Source organism: Pungitius pungitius, chromosome 14, assembly GCF_949316345.1.
Source record: "Pungitius pungitius chromosome 14, fPunPun2.1, whole genome shotgun sequence".
NCBI classification, from domain to species: Eukaryota; Metazoa; Chordata; class Actinopteri; order Perciformes; family Gasterosteidae; genus Pungitius; species Pungitius pungitius.
In genome coordinates this window covers 3,194,262-3,217,562 of record NC_084913.1, presented here as the reverse complement: position 1 = coordinate 3,217,562, position 23,301 = coordinate 3,194,262, and the positions used below count along the sequence as shown (strand labels likewise).

General features: G+C 46.8%; 2 protein-coding genes across 4 annotated transcripts; one reads left to right on the top strand and one right to left on the bottom strand.

The window, feature by feature from the left end:
• Window positions 1-11,155: 11,155 nt before the first annotated feature.
• trmt61a (tRNA methyltransferase 61A) lies at window positions 11,156-19,622 on the bottom strand. 3 transcript variants are annotated; one of them, XM_037487016.2, is made up of 4 exons: window positions 19,339-19,622; window positions 17,802-18,147; window positions 14,796-15,062; window positions 11,156-12,740 (listed from the first exon to the last, which is right to left on the bottom strand). In XM_037487016.2, the coding sequence occupies exons 2-4, from the start codon at window positions 18,130-18,132 to the stop codon at window positions 12,445-12,447; spliced, it is 894 nt and encodes a 297-aa protein (XP_037342913.1). In that variant the 5' UTR covers window positions 18,133-18,147; window positions 19,339-19,622; the 3' UTR covers window positions 11,156-12,444. The 3 variants fall into 3 exon arrangements, with proteins under 3 accessions (XP_037342913.1, XP_037342914.1, XP_037342916.1); XM_037487017.2 differs by having other exon boundaries at window positions 19,445-19,622; XM_037487019.2 differs by having other exon boundaries at window positions 19,449-19,622.
• Window positions 19,623-19,758: 136 nt separating this feature from the next.
• ckba (creatine kinase, brain a) lies at window positions 19,759-22,884 on the top strand. The gene is made up of 8 exons (XM_037487007.2): window positions 19,759-19,908; window positions 20,285-20,486; window positions 21,139-21,293; window positions 21,388-21,520; window positions 21,833-22,004; window positions 22,094-22,217; window positions 22,304-22,493; window positions 22,587-22,884. The coding sequence occupies exons 2-8, from the start codon at window positions 20,294-20,296 to the stop codon at window positions 22,763-22,765; spliced, it is 1,146 nt and encodes a 381-aa protein (XP_037342904.2). The 5' UTR covers window positions 19,759-19,908; window positions 20,285-20,293; the 3' UTR covers window positions 22,766-22,884.
• Window positions 22,885-23,301: the final 417 nt, after the last annotated feature.

The window sequence follows — 23,301 nt, the reverse complement described above, 5'->3', positions numbered from 1 at the left end:
GGGGAGGGAGGAAGGCGGCGATATCCTCCTGATTGACACATCGAGGCTGAAGCCCACAGGGCCGTGTCCTGGTGTGGGGCGGGGGGGGGGGGGGGTCGATGTGTTGATCGTGATCGCAGTCGACAGAGCCTTCTAGAAACCTCTCGGGGGGGGGGGGGGGAGGAGAGGGAGTCCAAATTCTCTGTGCCTTTATTTTCACCCTTTCATTTAAACAAGAGCAATGAGACTGAGAGAAGTGGAGACGAGGCTTCTCTTCTGAGTCATTGATTCCTGCAGAACTTTCAAAGCTCCCTTTTTGACCTTTTTGAAAAACAGTAGTTGACAAAACAAAAAGATAAAAGAAGAGAAAATGTTACGCTGGTTCACAGAAATTGGACATTTTTCAACAAAATATTATTTGACTTATGGACCTATTTGTTATTTTCCAAGACATATTTCCACCTAATATTTTTTCAGAACATATTTTGAAATCTGCCCTTTCTTAAATCTGCCCACAGTTATTTATGTGGTATTTATATTTAGTGAAATTATAAAGTTTTGGAAAAAAAAGGTAAAAAATTAACACAATTTTTAAGCTACTGGGAAGGAATCAGACATTTGAAGTGCAGATTAAAAACCATGCTGAAGCTCCACAACACAAAGAAGTAATAAATGAAGTATCTTTACAGATTAAACTACCGGGCAGAATGTAAAGCAGTTAAAAGCAGCTCCACCTTTACCGGCTGCAACATTAAAGCGATGAACACAACAACGCAACAATGATCCAATAATCCAGTAACTCCAGTATTCCGTATAATAAAAAGCTGGGAGGGGGAGCAGCACCTTCTAAAGGTTTGCGTCTTTCTCAGATACAGGTGTGATGAAGGAGGACTCGTTTATTTTTTACAGACATCCCTCAAATAAAAGGGAAATAGTTTATTTTTGGGGACTATTTTCAGCGGTGGATGAATCCACATCTGCTCTCAGAGAGTCTTTGACAAGTCGGCTCGGAGGAAGAAGAAAAGCCGGAGCGACACCGCCCCCCCCTTTTTCAGAAAGTGGCATTTAATAAATCTCCAATCCTAAAATAGAATAACTCTGTCTTCTCCACCCGGACGTCTCGTATTATCACACACACACACACACACACACACACACAGCTCAGCGTCTCTGAACCTGAAGTGGAGTCCATTAGTGAGACCCGGGGGGGGGGGGGGGGGTGACCTCCATCCGTCCTTCCCGATGCAGGTTTTGACATTTTATTTGAATGTACTCGTCCAGGAATGTTTCGTCTTTGTTCATCGTACCAAAGTCGATTCCAGGGAGCTTAGGAATGAGGTGGAGGCTCCTCCACCCAAAGACACCTTTGAGGTCGTTGAGCTGCAGTTTAAAGATCGGCAGCCGGTCGCTGAGGTTTGATTGTACAACGACGCATTTATACATCACTTTAATATTAATACATTCTTCAAAATGATGAAATAGTCAGAAAGACATTGTCCAACGATGGAGTCGTTCACTGGATAATCCACATATTGAGCACTTTTTTTTGTTGCTAATCTTTACTTTGATGACTTAATGCAGTATTTCTACACATATATTGGTACTTTTACTTAAACTGGCTTGAATACTACTTCCACCACTGAACTAATGCCAAACCTCCATATTTCCAAATCTTCACTACATTGTTTTTGTTTTTTTGAGCGGGCCATGCTCGCCATATGCAATCTCTATGCTAAGCTAAGTTAGCTGGCTGCTAACGGTGGCTCTCTTCTTATTGGATCACGCAGACGGCCCCGAGAGCGGCGGCCATCTTCTCGGCTGACTGCAAACGCGCATTCTTTCCGAAATATCGAACTGTCGCCTTTTTAATTCAGCCCGGGCCCGGTTTTTTTTCACGAAGTCGCGGAGGTTTCCCTCGCTGCGTTTTTTTTTTCTCTCCCGACTTCCCGCCTCCGGCGGCTGCAACGTGGCGCCCGATCCGGCGCCGCGGAGGTCGATGGTTCAGACGCGGTGAAGTGAGGACGCGAGAAGGCAGAAATCGATCTTCCGTTGCCTCTTCCTGGCGCGACTCGTCCGTGTTCCTGAGTGTGCGCTGTTTGACGCTGTTTGTCGCTGCTTCGCCTTCCTTTCCGCCCAACGACAGGAAAACGTGTCGTTGGGGGGGGGGGGGGGAGGTTTGTTTTTTTCCAAATAGGTTTTCTTAAGTCGCCTTTGACTGCATCGATTGTGAAGCGCTTCAGCGAAGAAAATTAAAGAAGCACACTAAAAAAAAAAAAAGTGTTTTGTGTGAATGCCCCATGGATGGTTGTGTATTGAATTTGTATTCCCACTACAAAATAAAGACGCCGTGTCTTGAACCGTGTTTGTTTCATTTCGGTTGCTGAATTCCTCGCGGCTCTCCAGAGAAAACTAAAACCTTCTTTTAAAAGAAGCTTTGAAAAAAAAAAAACACAAAGCGGGGTTATTCTAAGAAAAAACAAGCAACAGCTCAGCCGGATGGAAATCATCTTCACGCACCACCAGGTCCCTCTGTGAGGAAGAGGAGGAGGAGGAGGAGCATTCAGGGCCTTTTAATGGCGGTCTGAGGGGTTTCAGTCACTTTAATAAAGGATTTGATTCTAAAGCGCTGCGGTTTAAAGATTTAACAGAAACGGTCTGCAGCCGGTTTATTGAGGAGGCAACACGTCGATTGATTGAAAGTATTATAATATTTGTGTTTGCAGTATGAAAATGAGTTTTTCTGAATGAGAAACTGCTGACTGATATCTGAAGGTTGACTCCTTAACGTCCAAATATTTTATATAAAGTGACGACTATTTTCTCAATTTAATTCGACCCATTAGTACCAATTCTTTGGTCTGTAAAAATATGATAAATAGTAACACATATTTATATTGTCTGAACCTGTAATAATAAATTATTAACAATATTATAAAGAGAAAACAGCAAACATTTGGCAAGTTGGAAAGGTGAAAAAATTAATAAAGTAATAGTGAAGTAAAAAAGTACTATATTCCCCACGGAAATACGCAACATGAGATGGAAAAACAGATAATAAATACATATCGTACAAATACCTCAGAGAGGAATAAATTAAATACATATTTCACTTTGCGTGGAAAGGACGTAGGAAGTAACATGAGAATAAAACATTAACAAAAAAAAGGATCCGCACCACGTGGCACGTCCCTGTTCCACGTGCGGCCACCAGAGGGCGCCACGTGCTCGGCTCCCTCCTATCCGGAGGTGGAGGAGGAGGAGGAGGAGGAGGAGGAAGAGGAGGAACGGAGGCTCCACTCACACGCACGCGTCGCGTATGGAGCAGACAGTGGCATCGCTCTGTGAGCCGATTACATAATCTGCAACACGGAGGCCATGAAAACTCCGCAGCACGCGTCACCATGGCAACGACAGCGCCACGAAGGATGACGTGGACCTTTATCGGACCTTTAATGGACCTTCTGCACTCTTCCTCAGCTTCCCGTCCGCTGGAAGCCATCGAGATGGAAACAGGCGTCTTTTTGGACGTGCAAACATGGAATATGATGCATTCAACAGAGGAGTTAAAATGCAACATCCATGCAGCGTTATGTTGATCAATCTATACTTTTACTTCAAATACTAGAAATACATTTGGCTCATTTTACATAACGAATGTAAAACATTATGAATGCAGGGTGTTTACTTTCAGTGAGTGTTTTCTGCCTTTCAAATATATAAATATATCTTCCACCGCTGCACTTAGCCCCCGTTTCATGAATATATGATCGAAAAGCACAAAGTAGAAGAGGATCGTATTTTTGTTTTGTTGACCAAGCAGAAAACATTCACTTAAGAACACCTAAAATACACATTGAGTGTTTATGTTGTGCTTCATTGCGTCTGTAGATCTGACCAGCAGTCACAAGGCCTCATTTGCATATCTGAAACATAACATAACATCAGTTAAAGAGACAAAATTGATTACATCTTTAAATTAAGAAATTAGAAAAAATATTGTAAGTCATCACGGTTAATAATGCTAATTATTTATTAGACGAAGCGAGACGTTTAATGCGTTTCATGTGTGACCTAAAAATCATCACGACATGTTGTGACCAATCACAGCACACCTGGGATGGGGGGGGGGGGGGGGGGGGGTGTCACAGAAGGGGTCCATCATACATACTGACAACATGCTGTTAAGGAAACAGGGTTTCACTCTCTCACAGGAAGAGGCACGAATGTGCTGCACAGCCGAAGGGTTCAAATCAGTCTGCACAAACAGATGAGGAGGAGGAGGAAGAGGAGAAGGAGGAGGAGGGTTATGTAACGTTCCCGGAGCCCCTCTCACTACATCGATCGGCGTCGAGCTGCTGGGACTGGAAGGGGGGGGGGGGGTCAGATGGAATGTTTTTTATAATCCGTCTGACCTGCTTGGGCCCCCCTCAGGGAATCGACTCTCACTGAGTGATCGGTTGCTATAGTGATAATATGCCAGAAATAGAATCAATTTCGCTTTAGATTTATAGTGTTCATTAATATTCAAATGTAGAGTCTTTTTCAGGTTTATTCTGGACCTTTATGTAAAATATAAATAATAATAATAAATATAATTAAAATGTCTTTTTTTTTAACCTGCACCGGTAACAAAGCGTCTCTGTATTTTCAGTGGCTTTGACCTGACAGCATGAGGACACGAGACATTTGGAGTGAGGACATTACGCTCCAGTTAAGACTTTACGTAACCTCATTGAGTCCAGGCCAAAGAGTTTCTACCTGTTATAGAAAGGATTATAGTTCAGAGATAAATACTAATTCTATTTTAATTTAAGTTATAAATCAGCAGATATCACCGTGAGGATCATCTTTTAACCGTAATAATTTATGAATAACTCAAACATTTAAATACATGATCTAATGTCTCCTTTCTAACAACTTACTTTAGTTTGACCTGACTAAAAATATGGTTTAAAGGGAACAGGGAAATGGAAATGATATATATACTGTGTATATATTTATATATAAAGTTCCCCATTGACACATAATCATCCTTCAGGCTTCATCCTGATGACACTGATGTCTCTGTGAGACACGTTAAGGGGACACTCTGGTTTCGTCTCCTTTGTGGCCACATTTGGCCGGTTGCCACGGCAACAGCAGGACTTGCACCTCGCTCCGCTGTCCTGTGATATTTATTGTTATTTTGTGTCTCCACTCCCAGCAAAGTACACGCAGGACCCCACCCGAGGATGGAGGCAGGGGAACAATGAGGGCGTTAACCCAATGGCGTGATGGTGTAAAGCGCCTCCACAGCACGACGTCGACAACGTGAACGCCATGTTTTATTCAGATCCCTGCAGTCTCATGTAAGGAGGCATTTGCTGCGATGGAGGGGGGGGGGGGGGGGGGGGGTGGCAGGGAGGGGGGGAGCTGGCTGGCTGGCTAACCTCCATCCGAGCTGCAGGGGGCAGTCGATCATCACGTCCACGTCTCGCCTCGCCTTGATCCACACTGTGTGTTTGTTTGGGATTTTAGGACATTAAGGGCAAATTAAAAATCGGGTGTTGCGCCCCCCCCCCCCCCCCACACAGGGCAGAGTGATAAGGGAGGGAAATGGAAAAGAAGCCTTAACTAATTGCACTCTTGCTGAGCTGAGTCTGCACAGGAAGTCTGAAGCGGGTCTATTCCTAAAAGAGGTGGAAGGCTGCAGAAAACAACGAGGAAGTGGAACAAGACAGAGACGTAAAGAACTTCCTCTTTTCAGACAACATGTCAAGGAAAATGAATCAGCTGCCCTAAAAAAGAAACCATACGTTGACAGTTCCAGTATCTGCACCTTAAATAACAATAAGTACAAAGATGTGTGTCTTTGGATGGAAAACACTCAACGCTTTGTATCTGTGTATTCGCTCTCGTTTCCTTCTTTGTGCACAAACATTTCTCTTTCATCTTCACTCTGATTGGTGCTAACGGGCTCATGTGGTAATTGAGGGCTGGTGTGAGGGGGAGAAAGGTCAGGTGAAGCGTGTGAATGGAGGTAACTCTACGAGAGCGACTGGGGGGGGGGGCGGAAGTAGAATGAAGAAATCGAAAAAGCCTTATAAGCTAATAAAGAGCTGGGGGGAGGAGACCAAAGCCGGAGCTAAAAGCAGAGTAGATACAGTAGATTCAACAATAGAAACTTGTCTCCGAATGACTGCTAATCTTGATCGATATCTGCAACGAGCTCACAACGATAAAAACACGTTCAGCCATGATCAGTTTTTTAGTTTTGTGCAAGCTTCCTGTATCTAATCAACTGCGGATGAAGGCGAAGAAGCATCTTGCAGCTAAACAAACGGATACTTCTGAGGGGAGGAGACCAAAATCAGAGATAAAAGGAGGCTTATGGCTTTTAAATCATGGTCATTAGTTCTTCTTCCGGACTGGAGGGTGGTGTACCTGGCCGCGTGGGGCTGACGGAGCAAAGCGCGTGTGCTGCTTCCGGGATCTTTGACCAAAGTTCAGCCTGCGACTTCACGAGTGCGCTCCACACTGCGCACACAACTGAGAACGCACACAATGTGCAGCGGGAATGTGCCCCACCTCCTCCTCACTCAAATCACACAATGAGATGCAAAGGCTGCACAGAAAACACAACAGGAAGTTGTTGCTGTTGCTTCACCTTCTGCCAGACTGAAGCATCCCAACAGCTCCCGGGGGTTCTCTCATTCTTCAGTGGCCAAAGCTCCATTGTTAGTGTGTGTACGTTTAGAACTGAGCCTCGGCTTCGTTGATTCGCCCTCTTTAAGGCCACTGTTCCAATGTGAATAACTTTGTGTTTGTAGTCAGAGAAGCATCTTCATCAGCTTGTTCATATTTGGATTTTATCTGCCGCTGGGAAGCGAGACTGTATCAAGGTTCACACACTGATCAGAAACAATCAGAGGGAAGTAGAAGATTCATTGATCAAAGTCTTTACAACCTCAAAGGATTTACATGGGACCTTTTTAAAGTAGAACCTTTCAGAGCGATCGTCCATCTGAACTTAAAGGCACAGTTAGGACATTTGTAGGAATCTTATCTTGGAAATTGTTACGTCAATTTGGTTAGCCAGATGTCAGCTGGGTCTCTCCTCAAATTTCCCATTTTCTGAATGCTGTGGATGCTCTGGATGCTCCTCGATGCGTCCCATGACGCCGTGACTCATGCGCACGCTGCACGTACTCAGAGGGAATACAGATCTGGCTTCAACTCGAGGCTTCAGCCTCATCTCCTTGTCTCTCGCTGGGCAGAGCCTGAGCCGCACAGCGTCCCTCCTCAGGGACTCCTAGAGGCCGGTGAGGAACCTCCTCAGGTGGAGGTAGCATCTGGTTTGGACAAAGACAGGAAGCCGCTGTTCCTCCGTGTCCTTCGTGAAGGATTTGGATTCAAACAGACTTGTTTAAACCGTGACATTAAGAGGTAGTTTAACTGGCTTTTTGTTTTGTTCTGGGTCAATCAGTCACTTGTTTAATGTGTTCTCTTAAAACACAACCAATTAGTTATTATATATATGTTATAATTCTGAGTCAGTGGCCCTTTAAAAGTGCTGTCGGCCTGTTTTCTTATCACAAGGTCGAACTGTGAGTCATTGTGTAAAGTCCTGATTAACCCTGAGCCAACACTCAGGTCTCAAATCACCTTTTTATGACTTTCGACTTCCCCAATGACTTTAAACATGTGACATCACCAGCAGCCAATCAGAGAGCCTGTTAGGAAGCCGTGACCAGTTTTTATGTTCTCCTCATAAACTGACGGTTAGAGGAATTGAACATGTAGTGAACGACAAATATCTATTTCCTTATTTCACTTGTTTGTTAACTTAAATTATTGGAATGTACTTACTATTTGTTCATTTTAGGCCATTTGTAACATTGTGCTGCACTTATGTTTATCAATATCAACATGTCTTCCTGCTTCAAGTAGAAACGTTAAATCCTCTATAAAAAGCAGCATTCTGATCTTCATTCACCTTCACTGGAGAACATCGGACACATTTTTACTGGAATCAGCAACAAGAGGATTGACTCCAAACATGAGAAATCATCTCATGAGTCCTGATGTCGTTTCCTTCACACGATGATGTCACCTTCACTTTGACTCCCCGAGAGTCACCTCTGCAGGGCCCGTTAAAGATAGCAGCTATCTGCTCTCATACGTGCTCAACGTCTGCAGAGAACACGCTCCGCATTTACACCACCTGCAGATTAGATACTGACGGAGGCGGTCCTTCCCCTTCGGCTGCTGCATGTACAGTGAGGTCACTCATTGGCATTTTGAATGACAACACACAAAGTCAGCGCTTCCTTCAGCTCCCCGAAACATGGAAACAGCCGAGCAAAGCATGCAGAGAAACGCAAGGGAACCTATTAAATCCCTAAGTCTCCTCTTTCTGTGCCGAAAAACAAGGACTCGCTTTCTGAGCTGCAGAAACTGCAACAAAGACTGGGCTGACATCACAGCGAGGCCGAACAAAAGACTCAGAGAAACGTCCTCTGATAACACACAGAGACAAAGACACACACACACACAAGGAGACACAAAGACACACACACACACAGAGAGACACACACACAGACACAAAGACAAACACACTCGCAAGGAGACACAAAGACACTCACACTCTTCCTGTCTGAAGATTCACACGTCTGCTTGATTATGGTCCACATTATGAGAGAAGCTTACTACTAAATGTTACTACTAGATGTTACTACTAAATGTTACTACTACATGTTAATACTAGATGTTACTACTAAATGTCCCTACTACATGTTACTACTAAATGTTACTACTAGATGTTACTACTAAATGTTACTACTACATGTTAATACTAGATGTTACTACTAAATGTCCCTACTACATGTTACTACTAAATGTTACTACTAGATGTTACTACTAAATGTCACTACTAAATGTTAATACTAAATGTTAATACTAAATGTTACTACTAGATGTTACTACTAAATGTTACTATTAGATGTTACTACTAAATGTTACTACTAAATGTTACTACTAAATGTTACTACTGGATGTTACTATTAAATGTTACTACTAGATGTTACTACTAAATGTTACTACTGGATGTTACTACTGGATGTTAATACTAAATGGTACTACTAGATCTTACTAGTAAATGTTACTACTGGATGTTACTACTAAATGTAAATACTAAATGTTACTACTGTATGTTACTACTAACTGTTACTACTAAATGTTACTACTGGATGTTACTACTGGATGTTACTATTAAATGTTACTACTAGATGTTACTACTAAATGTTACTACTGGATGTTACTACTGGATGTTACTACTAAATGGTACTACTAGATCTTACTAGTAAATGTTACTACTGGATGTTACTACTAAATGTAAATACTAAATGTTACTACTGTATGTTACTACTAACTGTTACTACTAAATGTTACTACTGGATGTTACTACTAAATGTTACTACTGGATGTTACTACGGGATGTTACTACTGTATGTTACTACTGGATGTTACTACTAGATGTTACTACTGGATGTTACTACTGGATGTTACTACTAAATGTTACTACTCTACAACATCTTCTACTTATGCAAGTAACGGGAGCAATACTTCAGTGTCACACTTGTGACAATGTGACAAGTTAAAGATCTGAATAAAATAAGATAAAATGAAGTAAAAAGTGCTTAGAGTCACATGATGCAGAATAACGTATGTAACATCATTGAATAACATAATATACTTCCAGCCTATAAATAGCTTGTTTCCACTCTGAATACTGCTGCATGAAACAAACGTGCACTTTATTTTCCTCAGCTTTATCTCATCTGTTTGGAATGTTTTGTTATTAATTCACCTTTTTATATCCGTCAATCTGTCCCACTGTCTTTTCCAGCACAAGGGACCCTCTGTCCCCACAGCCCATAATGGGCCCCAGTGTCCCTGAGGACCATGAGACGGTTGGACCGGCGCCAAGCGGCTCGTCCATTAGGACGAGCAGAGCCGCCCTGATTAACCCTCCATTGTTGCCCCCCCCCCCCCCCTCAGACTGTGTGGAGGAGGAGGTGGTTTTTAATGAGGCCGGTTCCCAGGGGACGGATGAACGTCTCTCAAAGCTCAACAAGCTCCTTCCTTAAATAAAACGTTTTCCCCTCTTTCTGAACGTTTCAACAATTCAAATCTCAAAGAAACATAAATGAATCTCTTCTGACGGAATGAAACATACATTAATACGGCTGATCAAACCAGCAAAAAGACACAAATGCATCCTCTGGGGAACATGAACCGTCATGAAGGAACCCTGCAAGCCGCCAAATCCAACCTCATGGTGGCGCTGCAGGGAGATCAGAGTAGGCCCTCTTCATCAAACTCACATATTGAATGTGAAAGTTTGCTGCTTTTTAATAAATCATTAGAAATCCTCCCGTTTGATGTGAAGGTCGCGTTTCATCAATTCCTTTGCAGATAAAAGCGCTAATCAATATTTCACGATCCCTCTTCCAGCCTCATTAATGACGCCGTGGCGTTCCAGGATGGAAAGCGGGTAAATTATTCAGTTACGCACAAAACAAATGGAAGAAAGACGTTATTATCGCAGGTGCGATATTCTAAAACATGGCGCGAGGCTTCCGTCCCGACAGCGATCGATCGCCATCGAGCTGCTCGTCAATATTTAATCCGGTAATGAGAGCAGCGAGGACGCCTCCGTCCCGCGTGGTGGAAACATTCGTCCCCCACAGGGAACCGGGTCACGGGCCTTGTTGTTATTGTCTGTATTGTCGGGGCGGAGGAATGATCATGTTTACACACATTACAAAGTCACAACTAAAAAGGAAACCATATTTAAAGTCTCTCCTCCGTAGAGATAATGAAGCAACTAGGCCTCGTCCTCAGGAGACCGGGATGCAACGAACAATACTAAACCCTACCATAAAAGGACTTTAACTACGAGAAAACTGTACGGTATTTGTATAAATTTAAGATATGCGTCTTTTCTTGGACAAAATATTGGACTCAAAGGAACCAGTATTTCATGTACAAAAACACATCATTAACAGATTAAACGCGTCGCCCCGCTCTTATTTTTTATCCTTAGAGCAAAGGGTCCTCGTGGACACGCCCCCTCTGTCCTCGATGTGGCAGGGTGCCCCCCCCCCCCTCCCCTCATGCTCGGCTCAGGGCGCCAGAGGACAAGCGGATTACGTGGTCAGGATTATCAAGCAGGTCACAGCGGCTATTGCCGGCACCCGGCCGGGCAGATCAGGACCCTCGTGGGGTTCAGATCAGGACCTTTGGGGGGCCGCCTGCTGGTTCTGGTTCTGAGTGCTCGGGGCGTCGGCCCAGCATGATCTCATGAAGTGTCAGCCTTACGTCCTCAAACGAGTGTTTGTGGATGTTTATTTGTGGTTTATGGTATTTTCCTTCATCCTTTATTGTCTAAGTCTCTAGTTTCAAGTCTTTTAATTTAGTGAATTATGGTCAATTTAGAGTCCAACAGACCATAGAGCAGGGGATGCGTTGGGGCGGGGCTTACTGTGATTGACATTCTAACAGACCATGAACACCAGCTAGTCGGCGTTGGTTGAAAGCAGAGAAGAAGAGCCGCGCCGAATCCAATCTGCTCCGGTGGCCAATTCCCTCTTGTGTTTCCCTCCCTGTGATTGGTCCTTTAACTCGTCTGCTGGCGCTCAACCTGTCACCGACTTAGACGGCCTTGGTGCTTTTTATAACCTGCGGTAATCCTCAGGGATTAAACCGTTAAGGGACCGCAGGCAGGTGATGCAGAGATACTACACGTCAGAGAGCATCAGATTTACTTTTAAACACTGAATATCTTTGGAAGGAAAGCGGAATAGAAACAGTTGAGCTGTAATTCAGATGTGATCTGTTTTAGTGTTAAATATTGTTTAATATTTAAATATGTCGGTTTCCTCTGAAACATTCCCGCTGGATTCCCTTCGTAGAGACGTCGGGCCTCCCAGCAGCTCTAAAGGTCAAAATGTTGCATCCGATTGTTAAATATGGAGTTAGTTAGTTATGTTTGCTACGCTAACAAAGACAGTAAAGTCTGGTTCTACTGAAGACAATGAGTTCTTATTGTAGATCTTCATTTCTCTTCTCGTGGTGCAACAGAACAAACAACATCAATCTTTTCACCCATCTGTTGTATTTACTTGAATTCAAAAGCACAAATCCCCCCCGCATGGATGAAATAACTGATTAATAATAGTTTCATAAAAGGGGATAAAAGTATAGTAAAAGTAAACCAAATCTACGTTGACTCATTTCTCCTCGTGCTTGATTCAAGCAACAAACCAGTTCCAAGTGACAGGAAAAATAAAAGGATGTAACAAAAGTATAAATCCTCTTGGTGCCAGTTGGGACCTGGTGACCCCCCCTCGCCCCCCCACCGGATTATCACAGTCTTATTCTGGTGGATGGAAAACACACGGGAGCATTAAAAGCCGAAGGACTTCAGGTCCTGGGTTTGGTGGCGAAGGTGAGGTACCCCGTGTGACCTTGCATCTCTCTGGGCGGGGTGGTGGTCTTCAGGGCGACGGGGGTCTGAGGCTTGGTCTCGGCGCCGTCGGCCCGGGCCTGAGCGAAGACGTCGGCGCCGAAGTCGGGCAGCGGCAGGTAGACGGTCCGCACGTCGTGGACCCTCAGCAGGACCTCCAGGGTGCTGATCTCCTCGAAGCCCTCCTCGGCCAACGCCTCGCACGTCCTCTGGACCTGCTCGATGCAGGGGGAGAACGAGCACACGCGACCGCCTGCAGGGACAGAGACAAGTATGACCCGTCTGTTGCTTTAATGGATCCCCATGAAGGTTACGCAGGTCTTCATGGTCCTCAGAGGTGGCATCATGCATTCAGCACATCAGTTTGTTGGATTCAGAGTAACTATCGATCTAAACTAAGATCGATATGAATCCGGACACTGTGATACTTAATTTCTTCACACCGAAAAGCCCTTTTTTGAAGCATAGTGCCCCCCCCCCCCCCTCCTCCTCCTCTCCCCATGTGAACCATGGAGCACTCCTCAGCTCTAAATGAAGGCCTGCGGTGACACTCGGCGGGGGGGGGGGGGGGGGGGGGGGACAGTGTGACTGAGCAGAACATCGACAGTGTGACTGAGCAGAACATCTGGGCCGTTCTGTTGGTGCTCAGAGGGGAAACAATGTGGTTTCAGCGCAAGTGGCTTCTTGGACACTTCTCTGTAAACAAAGTGCTGCCTTGGTTTGATCCTTTGATCGTTTAGATCGACTAGTCGTGAAAACCTGACATGAAGAACTTCCTTCAAACTGTTCTGAGGTCATCTGACTGGAATGGACCTCCAGACGGGAGGTGTTTCAGATAGCAGGCGTTCCTTTAGCCAACAGGACCAGCCGTCTCCCTGGAGACCGCAATAAACACAGCGCCTAGCAACCGGGGGCGGACACACAGGGAGGGAGGGGGGGGGGGTGGATGATTGCACAGAGGCGCCTCAAGTGATAAAAGCACACGCATGAAGCTGATATGAACACACGCCGAGACTCACTTTGTGGGACACGTCTGCTCCACTGTTGCATAATAAAAGAGCCTTAAAAGGGGGGGGGGGGGGGGGGGGGGGGGGACGCTCAGAGGCCCGGGATGGGGGCCAAAACAGAAGAATTGCATTCTGTCCGCTGCAATAAACCGGCTCTCAGCAACGCCGCCCTCCCTCCCTTCCTCCCCTGCTCTGTTTTACAGATCTGGAGTCAGTCAAGAGGAGGAATTTGCGTCCAGGACGATGCTTCTCGCCTCCTGGTTCAACTCGTCGTGCTGAATGATCATTTTCATTAATCCAACGGTCTCCAGCTGGTTTCGACACCATTTGCATCAGGCTCAATGTCACGTTCACATGGTACAAACAATAAGAGCAATACACTTTGATTACACGATGATGTCAGGGTCGTGATAGTGATGATGCCCCAGCAGGAGAACCTCAGTCACCAGCTCTCCCTGCAGCATCACCCTGTATGGTCATGGGACCGCTCCACAATGGCTGCACTATTTATCTGCATGCTCGTGTGTGTGTGTGTGTGTGTGAGAGAGAGAGAAAGGAATATGTAGCAGTGGCACCATAAATGGGATTCACTGAGGAGGAGGGAGAGCAGCATTCCTCTTCATATTGGGGTTTACTTTTTAAAGTCAGTTCATTGGATGAAACAAGTACAGTCTTTTTATAACCCAATGACAAACAATGTGAATATTAATTTTCCTTCCAGCAAACATCACTGAGGTTAACAGAAGGCGAATGTATTGAATAAGGGCGGACACGATTATAGCTCAAATAATTCATGATTGGTATCGTGACAACGATAATTGTATCTTTGACGGAGTTGAGGCTTATATTTTTTTTATTTTTAAACTTTTTAATCCTGACCAAAAACTCTACCCTACCTAACCCCCCCCCCGAGCTGCCAACCTGCCCGGACTCGCTGCTGCTTCTGGTCGTCACGGAAACCACGAACAAACAGCATCTCAAGGTCAGCGAGGCTGCGAGGCTGTCAGCTGGGATCGATGGACGCACACTGAGTCTGAGGGGGGTGGGGGGGTTAACACGTGCTCAGTCATGTATGTGTTTGCTGTATCGGGGCGAGTCACAGGGGAGTCAACATCGGGGGGGGGGGGGGGGGGGGGGGAGGGGAGAGTGCATCTCGCCATGCGACGCCTGCGTGTTCATTTACCTTCATTCAAACCTGTTCAGGCAGCACAGACCGAGACGTTAGAGATGAAGCAAACAAACCTGCGACAAACCACACAAGGGCCCCGAAAGAGTCACATGTTCTCAGCCCGCCGTCCTACCGTGTCTCTTCATGGCCGCCTTGGCGTGTCCCACGGCCTCCCAGGGGCTGGGGATGTCCAGGAAGACGGCGTCCGCCACCCCGCTCACCCCGAAGCCGTCCTTGCACACGTCCTGGTTCCGGACGGTGACCAGCCCGTCCACGCCGTGCTCCTTGAACTCCTCCGCCGCCTTCTCCGCCCGCTGCTGGTGGAACTCCACCGTGTGCAGGTGCCCCGTGGGGGCCACGGAGCGCAGGATGGCGTGGGACAGCGAGCCGCTGCCGGTCCCTGGCGACAGATTAGGGGGGGGGACACACAATTTGAGTCACAATATTAAAAATGGGCTCTGGTACTAAAAGGTATGGGGAGGGGGGGGGGGAGGGGGGACACACACACTTTGTTCACGTCACTGCGAACACGAATGAACTGGTTCTCGTCTCGTTTCTCTCTGGGACAATTAGTTTTAACTATTTATGTTTTTAAAACGTTTTAACGGATTAAAAAGGTAAAGCGCTGACGTCTCTCCAGCTGCTGCAGGACTTCAGGTCAACAGCGATTAGTCGGCACTCAGAACGTGACACACGCCACGACCTCGAGGACGCAACGCCGCGCGTTAGGCGCTGAGGATTAACACTCCAGAGAGGAAAGAAGCTCCTCTCGACTCCACTGAGCGCACAGGGCAGAGTTATCCGACACACACGAGTGGGTGGGAGGGGGGGAGGGGGCAAAGCTCACAGCACCCCCCCCCCCCCTCTCATCCTCCTCCTCATATTACGTCAGCGGCGTCTTTGTCCGTGTGGCGACAAAGACGCCGCTGTGTTGCCCGCTGCAGCGTGGACTCGACGGACCTCACACGGCGCCGATGTAACGGACCGAAAGGAGGGAGAACACGCAGATGTGAAGATGCAGACAAAAGCAGCTGTTGGTTACATAACCACACACACACACTTTTAAAGAGGATGAAATGTTTGGAAGGGACCATATTATTATTCTGTGATAAATTTGTAATACACCAAGTGGTTTAAACACGAGGGCGGAGCTTCAGTGGCACGTCCTACAAAGTCCTGAGAGGAGAAGAAGAGAAGAAGAGGAGGAGGAGGATGGGGATGATGGGGGAGGGTGCCCCGTGCTCTTTGTTCCACTGCGCTGGGTGGTTGGGGGGGGTCAGGGGCTGGGGGCAGGCCCGGATGTCAAGGAACTATACTTCAAATTCAGAAAGTGAAAGTAAGAGTCCGGAAGCTTCCGTCTCTGTAGACGTCGTTTTATCGGGTTTTCAGTCTTAAAAGAGATTGTGTGTTTGTTGTGAAACGTGTTTTCTTTTAAGGCTGAACAATGAGACAGTAACACACTGTATTATTATCATTGTTACAGTAAAATACAGCAGCTGCAACAAGGCTTGTTTCCTAAAACAAAGGGGGGGGGTGTTCCTGTACCAGCTGTGAGCCCCCTGGCTGGTGGAACTTGTCATATTTGTGTAACCTCAATACCACGACTCCAAAGCCCTTGAGTTCCAGTGAGCATCTGCTGACGATACTGAATCTCTGATACAGGTGTGTGTGTGTGTGTGTGGGGGGGGGGGTAAACAGTAAAATGCCAAGCGAAGGTGACTCCTCTCCACCGGATGCTCCTTCAGCAAGTGAGAAAAGCCAAGGAAATTATCGCCTCTAATCGCTGCGTATTTACACGGCACACTGACCAAAAACACCCCCCCCCCCCTTTACAGGACAGCGTGTCCCAGTTAAAGTAAAACGCTTCAATAAACCCTCATTGACATTCAAACGTCGCTGCAGGTTTTACTCTAAATGTGCGGCAAACAGTCGACCTTCTTGCTGACTAAACCGAACTCCCACTGAGCTCATTCGTCAGCCAGGACACACACACACACACACACACACACACACACACACACACACACACACACACACACACACACACACACACACACACACACACACACACACACACACACACACCTCCTCTCTCCACCTTCACTACCCTCGGCCTGGAAGAAAATGCATCGACACACTCCGAGTGTGACACATCTTGAGTGACAACGTCCACAAACACTGAATTACACAACAGCCCCCGGGCGCATCTGCGAGCCGTCACATGATGTTCAATATCACCCGCCGAGGCCGAACATGTGACTGAAAGAGTGTGAACGGGACCATTTGCATCTTCTAAAAGCGACAGTGGTTAAGATTACGCAAGAACACGTTGGCTGCAATAGAGGAACGTCCCACCCCCCCCTCCACTTGAACCTGGGGAGGGAGGATTCCTATGCTGAACATACCCCACTATGAGGAGAAGACCTCCCTTATTTAACTGTCAGCAGTATTAGCTGAATGTAATGCAAGTGTAAAGTATAAGTTGATGTGGTGTTGCCTGCGTGGTGATCAGTATGCATGTTGTATCCCGTTAACTAATCAATGCATCACATAAGAACATCACATGTTCGTCACATGTCGCTGTGCTGTGACGGCCACGTCTCTCTAAAAATACAAAGCAGCCCTGAAATGCTGTGACACTGTTTGAGAAGACTGAGGAACAGATAAAAGTAACACTTCACATTTCAGCACATCTGCAGAAGTGAGTTTGTGGGACAGGAAGCTGTCAGACAAAAATAGTTTGTATAAAGTAGCAGAAAATGGAAACACTCAAGTCGAGAGCAATGTTCAAGCACAAACTACAAGTTCAAATCAGAAGAAAACATCAGCCACAGTTTTGCTCGCGGTTTAAATACTGGACTTTTTCTTCTTCCGTCTTTACCAGCTGATGTATTTTGGCGTGATGCTTCAGTCTTGCTTCATTATAACACACAGAAGCCTCTTGGCGACATTTACAACCACCAACATGCAAAGTGCAGCTTCACCACCACGGATCAGAGGCCTTTTATATATACACGGAGAACAGAAATAATCCAGTTAATCCCTCAAAATTCGACCTCCCACTCTCCCCATAAAAGCAGGACAGCGTCCTCGGTGTCTGGAAGGTGAAGCCTCATGTTTCAAAGCGGCGTCCGCTCACCTGACTCACAGACCACGGACCCCGGCTTCAGCTCCAGCATCATGGTGATGGTGGCGATGTCGGTGGTGTAGAGGATCTGCGTGCGGTGCGGCAGGGTGACCGTCCACAGCTCCGGCGTCGGGTGAAGCACGTACACCCACCCGCCTTTGCTGCAGGTGACCTTCGACCCGTAGCGCCGACCGATCAGGTCGGAGGAGTGGCGGATGACTCCGTAGCGAGTCTGCGTCTGGGCGCCCTGCTTCACCTTGACGTGCATCATGGATTCGTGGCCCAGGTAGACGATGGCGACGTCGCCGTCCCGAATGAGGTCAGAGTACTCCACAAAACTCATGGCGAGCAGTCGGGCCTGCGACGCGGAGGAAGGAGGTTAACGATCACATTTATACAACCAGTAACAAAATGCCGTGTCATGTTCATTTTGAAAAGGTTCATTAACGAGCTGAGCAACGAAGAAATTAAACGGCAACCATTAAAAAAGGTGTACATTTCCCAAAAACATCGCATTTGAAGAGGTCGTCTTGGTTAATCTTTTTAATGTATGGCCTTTATGTTTTACGTTTTACTGAGGGAACAAATCAAGAGAGAAGTAGAGTCATTTTCTCATAGACTTCTATGGAACCAGAGGAGCATCTTTAATGCGCGTGAACCCTGAACTCTTTAAAGTTTAAAGGCTTTATTAGAACGCGCAGTAAACGGCTGCTTATAAACCGATTCGTTAATTTAATTTTCCACTTCAGAGAGACCGGAGACCGGGTTCACGTTGCTTCTTCACGAAAAGACACCCAGAATACGTGAGTTACATTCTCAAATGAGTGCTTAATGTATTTCTGTTGTTTCTTTGGGTTCGGCTCCGTGTTTGGGTTCATTCAGGTCCGGGTCAGAGAGCTAATCAAGTTACCACGTTGGGGTTGATTGGGCTTAATTAACGTTAGATTAAGGAAACACCGGTGGGTGGAAGAACGGACTTGAACACAACGGTTTTAACGTTAACTAACGTCAATTCAGCGACTACTGTTATCTCAACTGATGCTAACGAGAGCTAACTTAGCGACTTTAAGGTTATACCAATCTAACGTTACCCAATTTAACAACCATCGTTTTTATCCAACTGATGCTTACGTTAGCTAATTTACGGATTTTACGGTTAACGTTATACCAATTTACACTAACGTTTGCCAATTTAACAACAATGTTAGCTAAGATATCCCAACCGATGCTACATTAATTAGTTAAGACTATAATATTATCCCAACTGAAGCTAACGTTAGTGGTTAAAAATTAACGTTACGTATAAAGGTAGCGTTATGCCATCTAGTCACATTTCTATGCAGTTAAACTCTTGAGTAACTTAGAGTTCCCAGTTTAAAAAAGTAAATTCGCCCTTTTAGAAAGGTCACATTGCTTAAATGTCTGTAAGCCCAACTTTACTTTTCACTTGCTAACTAGCTAGCATGCTAACGTTAGCTGCAGTAACCGTTGACCAACGCTCGCTCAGCCCCGCGCGGCGGGTAAAATAACCGTTGGACAGTCGCCCTACCGTCTCTCGGGGGTCCGCGTTTTAACCGTTAACGGTAAATTGGGCTGTCAGCGCCGTTTAACGTGCATGTGTACAGAGCTGACAGCAACCCATTCATTCCCCTCACACACGTGGTGTTGTTTTCAGAGGAAGTTGAGGAGCTGCAACCGGAAGCCGATTCACTTCACAAACTGGTAAAGTCCCCCCGCTGACGGAATGCGTTCAAAGAGGCAGTCCGGATGATTTGTAAATCTGCGTTACCCCTCCCGAGGCTGCACTATATATATATATAATATAAAAAAATATCTTCTCCTGTAAGGAATTTGCCATTACGTTGGTAAAGAACTAGGCGTGTAATCTGTGTATGAAGAAGGAGCGCCTGCTTTTCACAGAGCGCGTCCAATTAAATGAATTGAGTACAAATTCTGACCAATGGGCGCAGAGACGAGCTGCTATAAATTACGACCTCAAGCCGTGAGCCCGATCGCAGATCTGCTCGGACGCTGCTGGTGATTCGTAAGCTCCTCGGTCGGAACAATAGGGATATTTGTCTCAACTCCTGGTAGTAGTAGTCCTCAAATTCGACAACAGGTATGGATAAAAATTAATTTAACGCCGAATTCTATCAAACTAGCGGATTAGTTCATGTATTTGATCGATAAAATGGTGCCGTTCCTATCGGCCTATTTCCGCTCAATCGATGAACGTTAATCTTCTAGACGTTACGTTAATGGTATAAAATAAATAAATAAAATCATGCATATCTCAGCGCCTATTTTTGACTCATTCCGGACGCCGTGTTCACAATTCATCGTCACATGAGCTAAACTGTAACATCCAGTCATCTGCAGAGGACTCTACGTGTGCATATTTCCACACTGCTTTCGCTTTTTCCGCTGCTTTTCACAGTCTCCCCCCCCCCCCCCCCATCCCATCCCATCCCCCTCCCTCCCAATCCTCCGCCCAGGGATCAGCCATGCCTTTCGGTAATACGCACAACCAGCTCAAGATGAAGTACACCTCGGAGCAGGAGTACCCGGACCTCAGCAAACACAACAACCACATGGCCAAGATCCTGACTCCGGCCATGTACGAGCGGCTGAGGAGCAAGGAGACACCCAGTGGATTTACTCTGGATGATGTCATTCAGACTGGGATTGACAACCCAGGTAAACAAACAAACAAACAAAGGCGGCCATCTGTCGTGCGCGATCGAGCGCGTGGAATGGCCGCAGTGGGCTTTGTCCCTGCGGGGGAACGCAGACGGCTTCCTGCACTGTGACCTTGCAGAGGGGATAAACCCTGCGACGTTAAGACGCATTCAGAGAGCTCAATCGGTTAGAAACCGTGTCCGCTTCCTCCAACCGGGCTCCCGTTATCACCGCATTGTACGCAGCTTTATAGCAAAATGGTGAAGATTAGCAGGGTTGCATAATGTATGCAGGGCCGCAGCTGATAATCCACAGCTGCTTTCACTCTTTCTCTCACACACACACGCACACACACAGATTAATGTGTCGGCCTCAAAGTGTAAACCCTTCAGTGTATTCCGGCTCACGCCGCACACTTCCTCTTCAGTTCTGAGAGTATGAACATGCTGCCGCTGAGGAGGAACAGTTCCCAGATCTATCAGCACAACAAGATCTTAACCCTGGAGCTTTTTTATGAGCGGGCTACACCCAACGGCTTCACCGCAGATGGTGTCATTCAGGCAGGGGTTGACCGTCCCGTCCTGAGGTGTGATGACGTGCGGCAGATTGAGTTTGTGAGGATGTTGAGTCCGTCCACTGTCTCCCGTGTGACCTTGTTGGCTCTGTGCAGGCCACCCCTTCATCATGACGGTGGGCTGCGTCGCAGGAGACGAGGAGACGTACGAGGTCTTCAAAGAGCTCCTGGACCCCGTGATCGAGGACCGCCATGGAGGCTACAAACCCTCCGACAAGCACAAGACCGACCTCAACCCGAGCAACCTGAAGGTACCGCAGCCCTCTGCCCGGTCAACTCTGCTGTTTCTGAGCGCAGACGGTAATGCGCGTGTCCCCCCCCCCCCCCCCCCCCCACCCTCCTCAGGGCGGTGACGACCTTGACCCCAACTACGTCCTGAGCTCCCGAGTCCGAACAGGCCGCAGCGTACGCGGCTTCTGCCTGCCGCCTCACTGCAGCCGAGGGGAGAGGCGCGCTGTGGAGAAGCTCTCCATCGAAGGTAAAGAGGGCCTCTTGAACGCGTTGTTGTTGCTGACCTTGCGGGTACTTGGCAGTCTGTCAGTGACTCGCCACGGAAAGAATCAATCTGTACCAAGTGCTCGGCCTACAGATGGGTAGATATGCGGATTCTGTTACGTAAAAGGCTTTAGAGTAGACCGCTGCGGCCTGGAACAGTGACTGCTGACTCACTGGCAGGGCAGTGGGCTCCCTCTGGTGGAAGCACGAGGAACGACGACCGGTTACAACCTTTAGAGGTCGCATACGAGTTTATGAACGTATTTGTGTTGATGCCCTCTTTCCCTCCCTGCAGCCCTGGCCTCTCTGAGCGGAGACCTCAATGGAAAATACTACGCCCTGAAGAACATGACGGATGCGGAGCAGCAGCAACTCATCGACGACCACTTCCTGTTTGACAAGCCAGTGTCTCCTCTGCTGCTGGCCTCCGGGATGGGCCGCGACTGGCCCGACGCCAGGGGCATCTGGTGAGGCTTCATCGCTCGGCCCAGCGTTGGCCGGTTTCCTTTTGGCACATATACTTGTAGAACTAATTTATTTTTATTTTTTTCTGAAGGCACAACGATAGCAAGACATTCCTGGTGTGGGTGAACGAGGAGGACCACCTGCGCGTCATCTCCATGCAGAAGGGCGGCAACATGAAGGAGGTGTTCAATCGCTTCTGTACCGGACTCACCAAGGTCAGCAGGAGATGTGTCATCTGTGTCAGCAGGCTGGGTGTCGCGCTCGTCTGCACAAGGATCTGATCCTGTTTTCTTGTGACTAGATCGAGACCCTGTTCAAGGAGAGGAACCACGCCTTCATGTGGAACGAGCACCTGGGCTACGTCCTCACCTGCCCCTCCAACCTGGGCACTGGCCTGCGTGCTGGTGTGCACGTGAAGCTTCCCAACATGAGCAAAAATCCCAAGTTTGAGGATGTTCTCAAGAAGCTGAGGCTCCAGAAACGTGGAACTGGTCCGTACACCCCCCCTCCCCCCTTAATTTGTGCCCTTAAATTACTTCTGCATGTCCCTCAAGACACTGATCCAAACCTTCTGTCTCCATCAGGTGGAGTCGACACGGCCGCTGTGGGCGGAGTGTTCGACATCTCCAACGCAGACCGACTGGGCTTCTCTGAGGTGGAGCTGGTGCAGATGGTGGTGGATGGAGTCAAGCTGCTGGTGGAGATGGAGAAGAAGCTGGAGAAGGGCCAGTCTATCGATGACATCATGCCCGCCCAGAAGTAAAACCGTGGTGACGCCCCCCAACACTGAATGAATGACTCTGTCCCAGTTTGGATTTGTTTGTGTATTTAAGACAACTGTTCCTGTAAGGATGGAAATAAAATAAACCTGTTTCAACATGACTCATTCTGACATTTGTTACTTTAAAGAAAATCCTGATTTGCAAACCACTTTATGAACATGTGTTGATACTTGTAAATGCAGCTGATCTAAAAGATGAAACCCTATTTAGATAAACTTATCAAATCAGTGAGATGGCGACTGAATCAAAGCACTAGTGACACCTTTAGAGGCTTCTGGCAGAGTTAAATTTCCACTAAAATGACCTGAAACCATAAGGAGGATCCATATTTCTGGTGCAGACGACTCAGATTTACTTGATGCCTAAAACCAAGTCGACTGTCTTTTTCAAAACCGTCATCTCTTCCCCTTAAATTAACCAGTTTCAGTAATTTTCACACTGAACAAAGTTTTAAATGTGGCCTTTGTGCCAAATGAAAGCCAGTTATTTTCCACCTGGTGACAAATAACCAGCGTGA

Bases quoted from the DNA above. Each gene is read 5' to 3' on its own strand.
- ckba (XM_037487007.2), top strand. From the start codon at position 20,294: ATGCCTTTCGGTAATACGCACAACCAGCTCAAGATGAAGTACACCTCG. The intron at 20,487-21,138 runs GTAAACAAACAA...GGCTCTGTGCAG, and splicing joins GACTGGGATTGACAACCCAG to GCCACCCCTTCATCATGACG. The intron at 22,494-22,586 runs GTCCGTACACCC...TGTCTCCATCAG, and splicing joins GCTCCAGAAACGTGGAACTG to GTGGAGTCGACACGGCCGCT.
- trmt61a (XM_037487016.2), bottom strand. From the start codon at position 18,132: ATGAGTTTTGTGGAGTACTCTGACCTCATTCGGGACGGCGACGTCGCC. The intron at 15,063-17,801 runs GTGAGCGGACGC...ATCTGTCGCCAG, and splicing joins GTCCGTGGTCTGTGAGTCAG to GGACCGGCAGCGGCTCGCTG. The intron at 12,741-14,795 runs GTAGGACGGCGG...CTGTCCCTGCAG, and splicing joins GGCGGCCATGAAGAGACACG to GCGGTCGCGTGTGCTCGTTC.